General features: G+C 45.8%; 1 protein-coding gene across 24 annotated transcripts in view; it reads right to left on the bottom strand.

The window, feature by feature from the left end:
* Positions 1–14315, bottom strand: part of LOC128853461 (uncharacterized) — an 86707-nt gene that overhangs the window by 32481 nt on the left and 39911 nt on the right. For all 24 annotated transcript variants that reach the window (XR_008451996.1, XM_054078444.1, XM_054078452.1 and 21 more), the window contains one exon: positions 12678–12796. Coding sequence is in view for 23 of the 24 variants with exons in the window: in XM_054078444.1 (XP_053934419.1) it covers positions 12678–12796 (119 nt within the window). In the remaining variant the exon portion in view is untranslated. The remainder of the gene's footprint in view (positions 1–12677; positions 12797–14315) is intronic.

Genomic DNA, 14315 nt, shown 5'->3' with positions numbered 1-14315 from the left:
GGTATGAGGATGGATAGGGAGCTCCTCACATGCTCCTTGTAGCTCTGCTTTTCTGTCACCTTGCAGCCATGCAGGGAGAACTTGCTTTCTACATAGGTACAGCTGAAGCAATTGCCTAAATGCCTCGTGTTCCAGACAGCTAAGACCCAGCAAACAAGGGCAGGAGCCCTCTTCTCACAGGAAGGCAAAGAGCTGATACTTCCCTAACCTTCACTTTTGCAAGGACACGTGTGTCCAAGCTAAATCAAATGCCTAAGCGCAGAGCAGAGGGTGTCTTTTGAGAGCTCAGCGAGAGCCAGGGTTGTGCTACAGCAGATGTGCAGACGAAGTCACTAGTGTGAAAGAACCACAAACTCAGAAACGTCTCTTCTAATTTAAGATGACATTTTAAAATGCTCTGGACATTTTTTTTTCATGCTGGGTATCCTTCCACGAGAGCTTTCGGACTCCAGAGAGCAGCTACAGGATGAGAAACAACCGTAGCTCCCTCTAAGCAGGGTGCTATGAGATGGTGAGATCGCAGGTAGTATTTGCAATATCATTTTCCTTTTCTGCAAGCTCAAGGAATACAGGCAACCTCAACTGTAACTGCAAGCACAAAGTTAGTGTGCAGCAGTGAAAAACACAGCACAGGGACAAAGAGCCGGGCTTCTCACCTGGAAAGCAAGTTCCAATACAACATCCAGAATACCAGAGAGCTCACTGGTTTCTAGTACTTCCTACCATACTTCAAAAGGATTCCACAGGCTGTTTCGAGCCCGGATACCATAACTATGAAAGACATCTCATTCACAGATTTGCAGAAATTCAGATGTCTCATCTTGTAGTTCTTCCGTAGGCTCTCACAGCTTGATCAGGAGATGTTTGTCACTCAGGAAGACTTTAGGTTTTGAACAGAGAAAACTTCCTGGCCTTTCTTTTTTCCTCTGCCAGCAAAGTCTATTTTTTTTTCTTTTAATCTTTTATCTAAAAGTTTGGAAAAAGCAGTCAGCAGCAAACTGATGCAAATCAGAAACGAATGCATAACCCTTCTGAGGTGGTCATCACATATCAGTCAGTCTATTTGGGGCACAGAACTCAGGAAATCTGGGTTTATGGAATCCTTATATTTTCCACTGGAATCCTGGCTCATTTTCCCTTCACCATAACCAAAGACTTGAAAAATCTATCTGCTCATGCCAAGATTCTGGTGGCTACTGTAATGTTACTGCCAAGCTCCAAGCCAGAATGATTCCTGCCAAAATATCACAGAGAGAAATCAACTCGGTTGCTAAGTGGATAGGTGAAGAACATCAACGAAAAAGGCCTCCATGTACCAGCTGGTTTTCATGTCTTTACTAATGCCATAAGACAGTCTTGATGCACACAACTGTATCTCCACTGAAGCAGCTGTGAACCCTTCTCTGCTCCACTGACCAACTATGTGGCTGCAGGCAAGTCATTCTGTAACCTCGTGCTGAGAAACTGAATGAGAAGCAGGAATTTCCCTGGAAAACCTTCAAGAAAATTCTTATCAATCTATCTTGAGATTTCCCGAGGAAACAAATTCCCTAGCTCTTCTCCAAGGAAACATTTGAGATGTAAATATGAGGAGAGTGGAAGATTTGATACACATGGCTTTATTGTCCCTGCAGTTAATGGGAAGGCGTGTAAAGTCAGGCTGATAACATTTGCTGGAGACCAAGGAGATGCAGAAAGGAACCCAGGTGGAGGCTGGGGCTTTTTGAAGTCAGTACCAGCGCATTCCTGGTTTGCTCTAGGAACACCTGAGGCATACCTGTCAATATCGAGGATCCCATGGTATCCCGATGAAGAAATACACAGCATTTATAAACACAATAAGAGGAACCCGTTTTGTGAGCATGTTGTAGTCGTGATGCAGAGCCCCACTTCACCCACTTCCATGGCTGTGGCTTTAGCAAGACAACAACATTCGGCTCAGGCCTCCCAGTCAGACTGGACGAGCCCAGATATCACCCACCACATCCCAGACCTTCCTGATGCTGCAGCTTAGTGAAGCCCTCATGGTAACGGCTCTTCTGCGAGGACAGGGTATCCTGAGCACACGCCACCACTTAGTAAACACTCTGTTGAACCCCTACTCCTGTACCCGAGAGAAATTACTTGTCTTGAGCGAGACTTGCTGCTGAGATAATGTGACTCAAGCTAAAGAAAACAAATGGGACCTGCAGGCTGTGAAATCAGACCATGAGAAAAAAAGCTTCAGGGCAGCAGTTTGTAGCAAATAAAAGACACTGATCTTACCAGGGCTAAAAAATGCTCTGTTAAACACCCAGGCCAGGGTGCCCCAGAGGAGAGGCCAGTGCGGTGGCTGTGGCAGGTGCCCTTTGCTGCACCCGGACTGTGCAGGTACAGACGGAGCGTGCTGGCACCGAGAGCCAAGGAAGCAGCGGCTTCCAGCAGCCGCACAGGCTCAGGGCTGCAGGGGAGAGCAGCCAAAGAGCTACAGGCGGCAGAGAGGCTCTGTGGCACAGGCTGCTCCCGAGAACCTCACCAGTCATCGCTGATGGGAGGTTTCGAGGCGAGATGAGAAAATATCACACAGATAAAAGGAGAAGATAGGAGGAAAACCTTAACCTCGCTCTGCAAATCATACCAGCTTTGTCAAAATAAAAGTCGGAGCTAAATCCTCTGGCTGTGCACCTTCCCACTCTGGAAACCGTTCAAGCACAGACGTTCTCTATTAGCTGCAAACTCTGCACATATAAGGGAGAGACGAGCATAATATCTGCACAATAGCACCTCCACACAAACACTATATCAGTAATGGGAAATTTTCATGATGTAAAGCAGCAAGGTCACACGATGTGTCCAGGCAGCCCTCGGAAAGGCACAGATATTACAGAGGAAAAGCTCAGAATTGCTCTTGGTTCATTAGGCTTTGCCTGAGGGGGTTTCTTCCACTATTAACTACAAACAAGGTTCAGGTTCTTGTTACTCAGTTTCGTGCATGCAATGCAAAAAGGTGAAGGGGAAGGTTTACCGAGAGTCATTTGTAAATATGCTAAGACAATTCAGATACGTTTTTAAAAGCCATCAGACATCCTGTGTCTAAGTCACCTTAAATAAGAACATTGAAAAAGCTCTGTCAATACAGCAGCATCTTTTTCAGCATAGAAATTTTACATCAACATTGGCAAAGAGTCTGTGCATAAATTACACTCGGCAGAACATATAGTGCAATTTCCTTCCCTCTAGGCACTGACACTATGTTCCCCTGCAGCCTGCCTGTTTCTCCCAGCTTTATGACCCCGATGAGATGAGCTCTCACTGTTTTTTTCCTTGTTACATTTTGATATTTCAAAGCATGGCCTGCTTCTCACTCCCATCTCCCTGCTCCACATTATTAATGAATTGGAAAGCAGACATCATTAGTTTTTGGAGACCATTTCTTTTAAAATTTACAGAACCCTTCATCTGAATCCCCAGAGCCAGTCTGCTGTTCTCATCTTAGAATCTTATTAGCATCATATCTCCTGGATCCTGCCACGCAAACTGCATTGCTATGCACTTTCTAGCACTTGACCCTTTTGCGGACGGAATTAATTTCCTCTTTGAAGATAGAGCAGCGTGCTGTTGTGCTTGTTAAAGAAAGAAAACTCAAGCTAGGAGACAGAAAACAAGCAGAGGATATTCTCAGTTAATACAGGCCACTGTAAGGTTCTATATAGGCAGGCTGAGAAAGATTGGTCACAAGAAATAATAGATTGATGACGCTTTATTACCACAACATTGTCCAAAAGAGCATGCAAATAAACTGACTGACAATACTCAGTGGGAATTTCTAGTTTTATGGTATATTCCTTTTTAGCTACGATCCCTTTGCCTGTAACCCCCTACATCTTCCACGTCTTTCTGTATCCAAAATACTCTTGGTTGTAGGATTAACATGAGCGATAGATGTTGCTTCCTGCTTGGGGCAATGAAAAGGTGCCCAAGCTGTATTTGAAGGGCAAAAAGAAAAATAGCGCCAGTAAAAAGAGATCTTTCTCTAGAAGTATATATTATCCAGCACCCAGAGTGTGTTGATACCATTACTACTAACCCCTCAAAAGGCACAACATTCCTAACACATGGAGTAAATTGGAAAATTCAAACTGTTTGTCGCTCAGTTTGGGCTGTATCGAGTTCCATAGGACTACTGCCACTGAAGAACTTTCCACATCTGCGCCGTTTTAAAAATGTTGGTTCTGCTGTCTAGTTTTAACAACCTTCACTGTGACTGCTGTAGAGGAAATTCCTTGGGATGAAGGCTTCATCCTTTCCATAAGCTCGTCGGGAATATGTTAACAATGAACTGCAGAAGTTTATTTATAAGTAACTTCTTGAAAAAATACAAAGGTCAAGAGCGCAGAATAGCAGAGCAAGGCTTAAATCTTCTCGATTGTCAAAGCTACCAGACTGGACTTGGCAATCAGAAAGGGCCCTGGGTGCCTCAAACAACCAGAAATGAGGTGGATCATCAGTTTAAACCGATAGTTGACTGGATTGCTCTTTTCTCAGGGCTGTGCTGTGGTCCAAATGAAAGGAGCAGAGAGGGATCCAGCTCAACCACACCAGGGAGCCACAGCTCCTGAAGTCTTGCTAATATCAGAGTCTCAAGAAAGAGGAAAACCTCCAAAGCCAGGTAGGGAATGGAAGCAGGGCAACTCATTCATCTCTGCGCACATCTACCCTGTCCACTAGAGCCAGCCTAGAAGTCAGCCCTAGAGATGGTCTTTGCTGCGAAGGTTGGTTCTACCTCATTTAGGCCACACAATAGACAAACGTTGATAACCACGTCTAGGCATTTTTCTCTAATGCATCAGAGCACATGTCAAGGAAACTCTCTACTCCTTCTTGAAGGGCCATAGTCAGCAACTCTTCCCCTTTCTACCCTACTGTCGCCTGTAACAGGAGCCTGCCTAGGAAAGCAAAGTTTCCAGGCACAAATTCCTCAAAAAGTGATAGGAAGATACCTGGCGTAGAAACTCCAGACATTTTTCACAGGCTACTGTGCAAGGATTACTGGGTGAATATCATGTCCATCACCTTATCCCTTACTGTATCTTCCAAAAGAGCATGAGGACAACTGCTGGGCAACTGTGACTCACTCTTGTCTTCTCATTTACCACTTGCCTTCTGAAAAGATCGGGGGTGTTTGTGGAGAATTCGTCAGGCAAACGGTGTTAGCAGCAGCGCAAGTGCCAGACACAGACTGGCAGAGACCTTATGAATAGCACGATGAATGATCTATAGCAAAAGCCATGGGCAAGAGCTAGCCATTAGTCTGGGGCTTAGTAATGCACTCTTCAAGTACATTACTCACCCATCCATCAGGCAACCTGCTAAAGAACTGAGAGATTCCAGCACTTTTAAATCTGTAGCGCAGTGGCTGGCAGCCTGCACTACATGCCCTAGGTTACAAGGGCACGGAGGAAGACAATTCATTTTGTGTCATAGCCAGTATTTCTTCTTCTCCTTTTCTGTGTGTACTTAAGAAATGGACCTTCTATTATCTGCAGATTAATAGCCAGGAGAACGCTCTGGTGTCTCTGTTAACATTTACTATTGAGGAAGGCTTTCAAAAAACGCCTAACCCTTGCAGTTTTCATTAGCTGGACTAAGTACAGAAACATGTGCGAGAAGAGATGCGACTTCTTCATTTAAAAATAGGGCCCACGGTAGAACTAGAAAAATACAACAATTACAAGACCCTGTTAGAAAGCTGGAAATGACAGAATTAAGGTTGCCAGCTTAATTTGGGCTCTTCTGTATAAGCACATTAAATTAACTCCAATACATGATCCCCATACTATCCTGCCCTTACTCAGTCACAAAGTGGATAATGTACACAGAACAGGTAAAAAGTCAGTATTTCCTTTTCTGTCTCACAACTTAGTGCATGGCTTCAACTTGCGCTTACTGCAAGCCCTTCCAACCTTACACAGAACTTGTTATTAATCTCCTTCTGGGAATTTCTATGACGTTCATCACTATCTGGATTCTCCAGGAGCCCTTCCTCATCCCAGCACCCCTGCGAGGAAAAAGTTTTATCATCCACACTTCACAAATGTAGAAAAGAGGCAGAGATTCAAGCATTAGACGTGTCCTCTAATTTCAGGTGCTTGATTCGAGGTGTCTAGTTCTGATTTGTGAAGCACTTAATGCCTTTATAGCATATCATATGTTTCAGGCAAGATTGTGAGCACTCAGCAATTCTACAAAGAAACACTTTCATGTTCCAAGCTGAAAACTTGGAAGATAAGCATGGCACAATCAGAGCTGTCTACAAGGGTTCTGGCTTGTCCACCGTCTCCAGTAATGTAACACACCCACGGATGCGCCTATCACCAAAACCAAATCCCCGCTGAGACTTTCCAAGCCACCATCTGTCATTCGCTCTGCACTTCAAGGTTTCTACAACAACTGGGTAAGAAACCCCAGAAACAGCAAAACCCTCTTCGCCACACGTTGGTTCATTCACAGAGCAGTAACCACGCACACAGCACATCAAAGACCAGTGGTGTAAGGCACACGCACAGAAAGGCTGAACTGGAGTTGCACCGTCGTGCCCAGTTTTGCCAGCTGGGAATGCAGACAGTGTGGGACCAATGTGCTCACAGAGGGACAGAACACCTGGAGAACTGGGGTGGAAGAAGATCCCAGGCACTCCTAGTGGGGGTAGAGGGTGAGAAATGTCAAAGTTAAGGCTAATTCTGATGATAAAGTGCAGCACTTCTAGCAAGAGAACTGAAATCTTTACATTGAAGCACAGGGGCTTTCATGTTTTTCAAGGAAACATCTACAAACTTCCCCTGAACCTTTAACAAGTTATGTATTTTTTTTCTTCTAAAATAATTTTTAGCAAAACCATTTTTTTTTCCTCCAGAAATTTGAAAGAAAAATCACACCAAGACAAAAATGAACGTAAAAAAATTTCAGGTTTAAAGTGGGTAAAAACGTGGCAAGCAGCCAAAAAGATAATCTTGTAATGGAAAATATCAATACTACCTTTATGTGACAACACAAGTTAATATTTACATGGAAATGAAGCACAGGAAATTCAAACATTAAAATTTAAATAGTAAATTAACTTTGAATACATAGATCTAGGCACACTTTTAACCTTACTTTGCCACTGTCAAAGTCCGTAGTAATGAACATACCAAACCCCTCCCCGTTTTCACCAGCCGTGGCTGCCCGGACGTCTGTTTTAACTGAGATATGTATTTAGGACTCTGAGCAGAAATAGGAAATGCTGCTCATGTCCAACATGGGTGAATTGATGTTGCAGTAAGCACCTTAAATTTCTCATTTCATGGCTCTTGAGCACCTAGATTTGCAATTCAAAGTCACTGACATATTTTAGGTTGTTTTCCTTTTCTGGAGTCAATCCGGCAGTAAGAGAAAACAGGGCAGCCTGATATGTGCAGCACACCCAAAGTAACCCGCATGGGCTCTACCACATTCCCATCCTCGTCCTGCGCTCCCTACCCAGTCTGAAACCCATGTTTGTGGGTGCTGACGGCAGCCTGCGGGCACCCAGCTTTCTGCTCCCGTGCCTCAATTCCAGCAGCGCTCACGCCTGTTGGAGTGACGGGCGCTGCTGGAAAAAATGCTCAGCATTAGCTCTTGCATTTTTCAGTCACTCCCTCTTAGCATATTCCTTCTGCTGAACAGTTAGGAGACATAGGTAAGCTCTTTAATAACCTCTGTGCACTTCAGAAGGGAGAAAAACAGATTCCACGGATTTCAGGGAGGGGAGAGGACCTGCAGGACTGCTGCTGATAGCCAGGAGACCAGAACAGGAGCAAATTCCCAGTGATGCTGGGAACTCAGCGCTGGAGGATGAGAACAGAGGGCTGTGAAGCAGGGAACAGGACGAATGAATAAGGAATGAAAAAAGAACGCAAGGAAAAGCAGATAAGCATGGCAGAACTGAAATCAAAGCCTTGTCTAAAGTTAAAACAGTATCACTTAAAAATTAGTTTAGAAAGCTTTAACGCAACCATTGCAAAATCTAGTGCAAAGTCTTAATTTGGGTTCAGAGTATCTTAATTTGGCAATTAATCAATGCATGCCTCTTTTAAATGAGGATAAGAGTGTTTAGACAGGATTTCACACCAGTTAATTTATTTTTAAAGACAGTTCAAGTTTTAATATGGATGATGCTTCAAAAAACAAAGAGAAACAAAAACCACCACAGAGCAAGTAAAAAATTCTTACTTATACAAATATAAACAGAAGATCTAAGGCTAAGCCACTGAAAAATCCACAGGATTTCTCTGAATCTATACCCTAGGACTACCTCCATCTACACCCTTATCGGGGAATCTCATCTCCAGCTCCAACACCACCCCTTCAGACACAGCACTGCTGAGGAGCCGGCAGCGTACACCCTGTGTTATCACATAAGCATTCTTCCAGGACTGAGCTTTCAATACACGGATCAAGTAGCTGAGCATAAGAACAGCTACGCTGCTCTGAAGTCAACTGCCTAAGCTCAAGGTTGTTTGGAGCAGAGACTCGGTACCTGAAAGCAGGCAGAACGTACCTCTCGTTTTGCCTTTTTCTGGCTGTTATTTGCTTACCTGAGCCAAATGTTTGACCAACAAATAAATTAATCTTTAAAAGCCACCTGAATCTTCAGTTCTTATTGCTCCATTATTTGCCCTGGTAAAGCGAGGCTGAAGCAAAGAAAGAAATGGAACCACTACTGGTAAGGTACTATGGAAACCTGAGATGTGGCCTTAGTGGCCGAGTCAGGGTTTGAGCAGCTGGAGAGAAAGTGTGTGAGCGCCGGGTTGTGCCACAAGGCATCAGCTCTGCCTATGCTTGGTTATGCAGAAGACTCACGTGACAAAACACAGACCTAAGCCTCTGGTTCCATTCCTTTTCTGCAGCAGAACAGTCTCTGATCTTCAGCATACAGCTTGCTCCTGGTCACACACAAATCCCTCTTGACCAAACCTGTTTGAAATATTCAGATATCACCATCCCAAGGAAAATTAGTCCTGTCTGCCTCAGCATGCCTGGCCTGGCGGAGCACTGAATCCGGGCTGCAATTCCTGGTCCAGGGAGATATCCATACATCCTCCTGAGGCACCAGCACGAGGGCCACAGCCCTTATAGAAATTAAAACTTAACATCTTTCAGATTGATAAGAAACAGCCAGAGGAAAAAGACGCAACACCTCCTCCTCCCTATGCTAATCTGCCCTGATGTAAGAGGGCTCCATGGAGAGCACAGAGGTCAAGAGATCAAAGCAGAGCCACTCAGGGCCAACTCAGTCTTTCAGGAGAGAGTTTATGAAGCACCACCAGATACCATGGAAGAGATGCTTTGCTTGGCTATTCCAGGTGAACCATCGTCTAAGTAGGAGGGCAGGATGCTAGTTATAAGCAAACGGAGCATGAAGAAGAGATCTCGTTTCTGGATCTCAATAAATGCCTGGCCTGTGCAGCTTCTGCCCCATGCAGCTGGCAGCCCTTCTCTCTGGGCACAAGGCAAGAAGCAACCAAGCCAACCCACCTCCGAGATGCGCAGCTGAGCAACTGCTGTAGCTCTTCCTGGCAGCCGTACTCGCTGCAGTGCACACAGGGCACGTGGGCAACTCCTCAGCCCTGGAGAGAGCGGCAGAGGGACTCCCCGGCTGCGCAGTGGAGGATGACACAAAGGAGCTGAAATCAGTTTTCTGGGAGTTACGTTAGTGCTGCCTGCTTTGACCTGAGCCACCTGGCTTTGAAGCCCCAAAGATGTGCCTTGGGCTGTCTTGACTCTTTTCAAGATATTCCGAGCATGGAAAACTAAGGAAACCCAGCAGATGGACTATGTCTTGGAAATTGGAGACGCAGCAATAACCATTTCTCCATGCAGTAATATATATTATTTTTTGCAGCATGCAAATCATACCCAGAGATGTAATCTCCACCGTTTGCATTTCTTCTTTTCTGCCCTTGTCCCTTGCTCTTTGCACTTGCTCCCTAATGAAGGAGTAAAAACTAAAGAACCACTGAAGACATCAAAGAACACGGGAATAACACAAAACCCAGGTTTGTTATGTAAAGCGACCACCCAACAATTAGTTACAAAGCTATGCAGATTTCCACTGCTGGGGAAGGAAGGAAGTGGCACACAATAATGAAATGGGAGCAGTAGGTATTCATTCACCTTGAAGGCTTCCCCGTGCATGAACTCGTACACACAGAGAGCAAACACAACTCCACTATTCCTATGGGAAACTCTCACCCTCAGGCTAACCCTAAAGCAAGCATTAACCTACTTATTGTGCCCTTGGGCAGTTTGCAGGGTGAGGAGCTGACTATCGAGGGAGCAAGGTGAGCAGATCTCAGCATTTAAGTACAATATCCTGTGATCACCTGAGAGGGACAGCAGGAATTTCCTATCATTTCGGTAGAGTTGGGGGAGAAACAGGGTACACTTCTGTGTTTTTCAGCCATCCCCTCACATGATCAGACAAGGCATAAATTTATTAAAACAGAAGCGTCATTGTTTTAGAAGACCAATTCCCATGGCAGTTTCAAAACCTTCAGGCAGCTCTTCCTTCTGCCACTGAAGATCTAACTGCCCAGGCTGAATCACCTGCATCAAATCTGCTGTTCTGCCTCTCTCACAGGATGAGGTAGAGGAGAGGGCCACGGCCTCCTGCCCTACTCACAAAGCACCCTCAAATTCCAGCTGCTCTCAAAAGAGGAAAGCATCACCTGCCAACGTAGGAAAACCACCAAGACCTCCCTTCTCACAGACCCAGGCTGAGGCTTTGCTGTTCAAGCAGCATTTGTCCCTTCAGAAGATTTATCCTGCATCTCTCATTTTTCTTGCTTACCACCAAACTCAGAAGAGTTGCCATTGACAGAATTATCAACCTGAATCTTCAGCAGCCAACAGCAGTGTCGCTATTCAGATATACGATCACAGAAGCAGGAGGTACTGCTGCAATTTTTAGTCCCCATCAACACGGTGCTGCCTTTGAAACACATCCATAGAAGCTTGAGCAGAACGTCTTAGTCCTCCTTGGTCTGGGGACAGCAGGGTGACAAGAGTCACAGGCAAAGACCAAGAAAACATAACCTCAGACAAAAAAAAGCGAGCACCACTGGTATAAGAGACCAGGACAGAGAAAACACAAAAAACAGTGACAAAGGTACCTGGGTGTGGGTAAGCAGGAGCCACGGACAACAGCCTGGGCAGGCAAACAGGGTGTGAGGATGGGCGAGCAAAAAGGAGAGCAGCAGCTGAGAGCAAGTCAGTGAATTACAACAGGGATGGGTTATAAGGTGTGTCTGGCCTTTGCTGAAGAGCTTTCACCTGTGCCCACAACATCTACAGCTGGCAACGTTCATGTGCTTTACACCTCACAATAAGCGCTTAGAAAAGGAACACATGGTTCTAAGGAAGAGAAACTGTAAATCACTCCAGCTAACAGTCTAATCCTACAAAATCCACTCCTTCAGTTACTGAAGCAAAGTGTAAGCATCTGGCTGAATTTCATTGTGATAGGATATTTAACCATTTCATTGCCAATCTGTTATGACTACAAATACAGATCGGTTTGATCTGTGACCACTGTACAGTATGAGAGGCCACGAGCAGACCTTTCTGTTGTTTAGGACCCTAACATCAGGCTGAACTTTGAGAAGGATCCTGATTTTCATCTGGGACTTCAGCACCCTGTCTCATTTTTTCTGAAGATGCCGTTCTTACAGAACTGCTTCATTTCCTGAGTCTGCAGCGCATAGATAGTATCTGCCTGTAGCATCTTTGAAATTTTTGGATCATGCTATACATGTATCATACTGTACATGCTGTACAATGGAATCTTTGGCTCCATTGAACCTAGGTCCAGTGGTCTGACTGCCATCCTAGTTTTATCTAGACCAGGAACAAAGGAACCGCACATTACAGCCTGTCTGCCTGACAGTTTTTCATTGTATATATTTTCTCTGTCCTACAAGTGATCAGCTTGTTTCCTTTTAAAGCCTGCAGTCAGCTTTAATCTACTTAGCTGGGATTAATGAGAGATTTGTTAAAGATTTAAAGATTTTACACACTTTGCTTACAACTGTTGTTATCTACAACCATCAGGTAATAAGCCCCATGCAGACAAGCTGTTCTTAATGTCAGGCACATTCATCAGGTGTGCCAAGGCTGGTAGTGATGCTGACACCTGACACCTCTTCCTGGCAGACTGGTGCCTTCGTGAACCTGTTCAGAATGCAGCACTCGGACCTCCTCCTGCACGTTGCCTTTCTTGTGTAAAGCAGAGAAATATAGGGCAAAGCTGGCGACTCAGAGTGCGGTTGCTCCGTTGGCATCAGCAGCTCACATTGCCATGGAGCTCTACACTGGTAGGAGTGGAAAACCAGGAGTGTCCATCCAACCCAGGCTAGCATTGCCTGACGATGCGTGCCTTACCCAGGAGAGGTGAGGATGGAACTGGAGGTTCTAGTGGTTACCTATTACTGTATCCCATTGCTTAAACCGGCACTAGTACGTGAGGAATGGAAGGTGGCAGAGATGATATGATTCTTTAAAACAAGGACTCCACATTGGGAGTGTGTTAGTAGACGCATGACTGTTCTGTTGAGGAGGACCCCACGTGCAGAGAAGACTCAGCTCCCAAATCTGCTGGATTAGTGGTTCAGATGGCTTACCTCCACAGACACAGAAAGCAAGAACTGCGGGCAGAGGCTACAGGAAGTCTCAAGGATGGAGCTGCAGCGAATTCTTCCAACGCAGCAGGTGGGTAGCCACAGAGACCGAGCACAGGACACTAGAAGAAAGGAACAAGGGTCTCTCAGGTGCATTGTGTTCAGCCGGCAAAACCCATGACATCAATAGAAACACAGATAATAAACAAGTAATACTGTGTGAGGGATTCCTCACGCTACTGCCCCGTGTTGCTTGACCTACAAAGACCAGAATCTTGTCTGGCAGATATGGAAGCTTCAGTGCATGTGCTGGACGAGCTTTCATTCTCCCACCCTGAAGAAACAGTTTCATACCTAAATGCAAAGGTCAGGACATTCACCAGTCCTCAGTGCAGCATCAAAACTACAAGAGAACAATCATGAGTTTCGGTAGTTTTATAAAAAAAGCTAAAAAGCGGCACATGTATAGAAAGCTCTGCCCATGGGAATGGAGGGAGTCCTCCAGCAGACAGCTCTCCCTGGGGACATCAGGGCAGAGGAGGATGGCACATAGGACTCTCAGGGAGCCCTATGCCTTGGAGGGAGAAGAAAGGTAGCAGGGAAATCTGCACTGTGCACTGCACTCAGAGAAGAGAGCTCTGCTGCTGCTTCTGTCCCCGCGTTTGTTGATGTTCTCCTTGTGCCACGGAGGTCCGAAGCAGAGGCAGGGAGGGGGCACAAAGACCAGTACCCTGTGCAGACCAGAGCGTGGAGGGCCGAGTTCCAGACAGCTGTGGGTTCTCCCCAAACAGAGACTGAATTTCCTCTGATGCGCGCAAATGGGTCCACTGCCCAACCCACGATCCCGGGCCTTGGTGCTGGCCAGCCCTGAAGACCACCTGCCACAAGCACTGTCTGGAGAACCACCTCCAATCCTGATGCAGAATCCATTGATGCTACACCAAACACTTGAACAAGAAAACAGCTGTTGTCCTTTCCAGCAAAGCAGAGTAGTTTGCCTTGAGATTAAAAACGGCCCCAACTCCTGACGTTGCAGGGCCACCAGTCCCCATGGTGTGGGACGTTCTCTGGGGCTACCACACTGCTCCTTCGCATGGCCCTCTGCCCTCCCTGGTGCTGCGGCTCCACCATACCCCACCAAACACCCCATCTTCTGCCGCCCACAGTGGACACACCAGTTATTCCCAGCAGCTCAGATCCTGCACAAGCTCCAGGTCAGACTTGGCTATTTCTCTGCCAACTGTGGTGGGTGAGGACCGGCATGGGGGACCGGCACCCCTCGGAGAGGGAGGGAGGCACCAAAATTGAGCAGTCATAGGTGAAAGATGCTTTGGAGTCTGGATGCGCTGCTGCCTCCCACTTGCTTTCCAAGATAGAAGATGTGCCAGTTTTGCCTTCCTTGCACCTAACGCAGAAGGTCCTTCTGTATTCCTATGCCGAGAATACTCAGTCACAGGTAAAAGCTCAGTTCATGGATTCACTGCTTTGTACTGGAGACTTTCAGTACAACATACACTGTCAGAGTCAAGACCTGCATCTACTAAACAAACCATACAAAGACTCACATTATTTTGAAACAGATTGCGGGTGAGACATTCATCAGTTTAGATGGTAACTAACACCGAAGAACTTGTTGGAGAC

The sequence above is a fragment of the Cuculus canorus genome, chromosome 13, assembly GCF_017976375.1.
Source record: "Cuculus canorus isolate bCucCan1 chromosome 13, bCucCan1.pri, whole genome shotgun sequence".
Taxonomy (NCBI): Eukaryota; Metazoa; Chordata; class Aves; order Cuculiformes; family Cuculidae; genus Cuculus; species Cuculus canorus.
The sequence above is the reverse complement of the archived record's forward strand: the minus strand, read 5'-3'. Positions and strand labels throughout refer to the sequence as shown.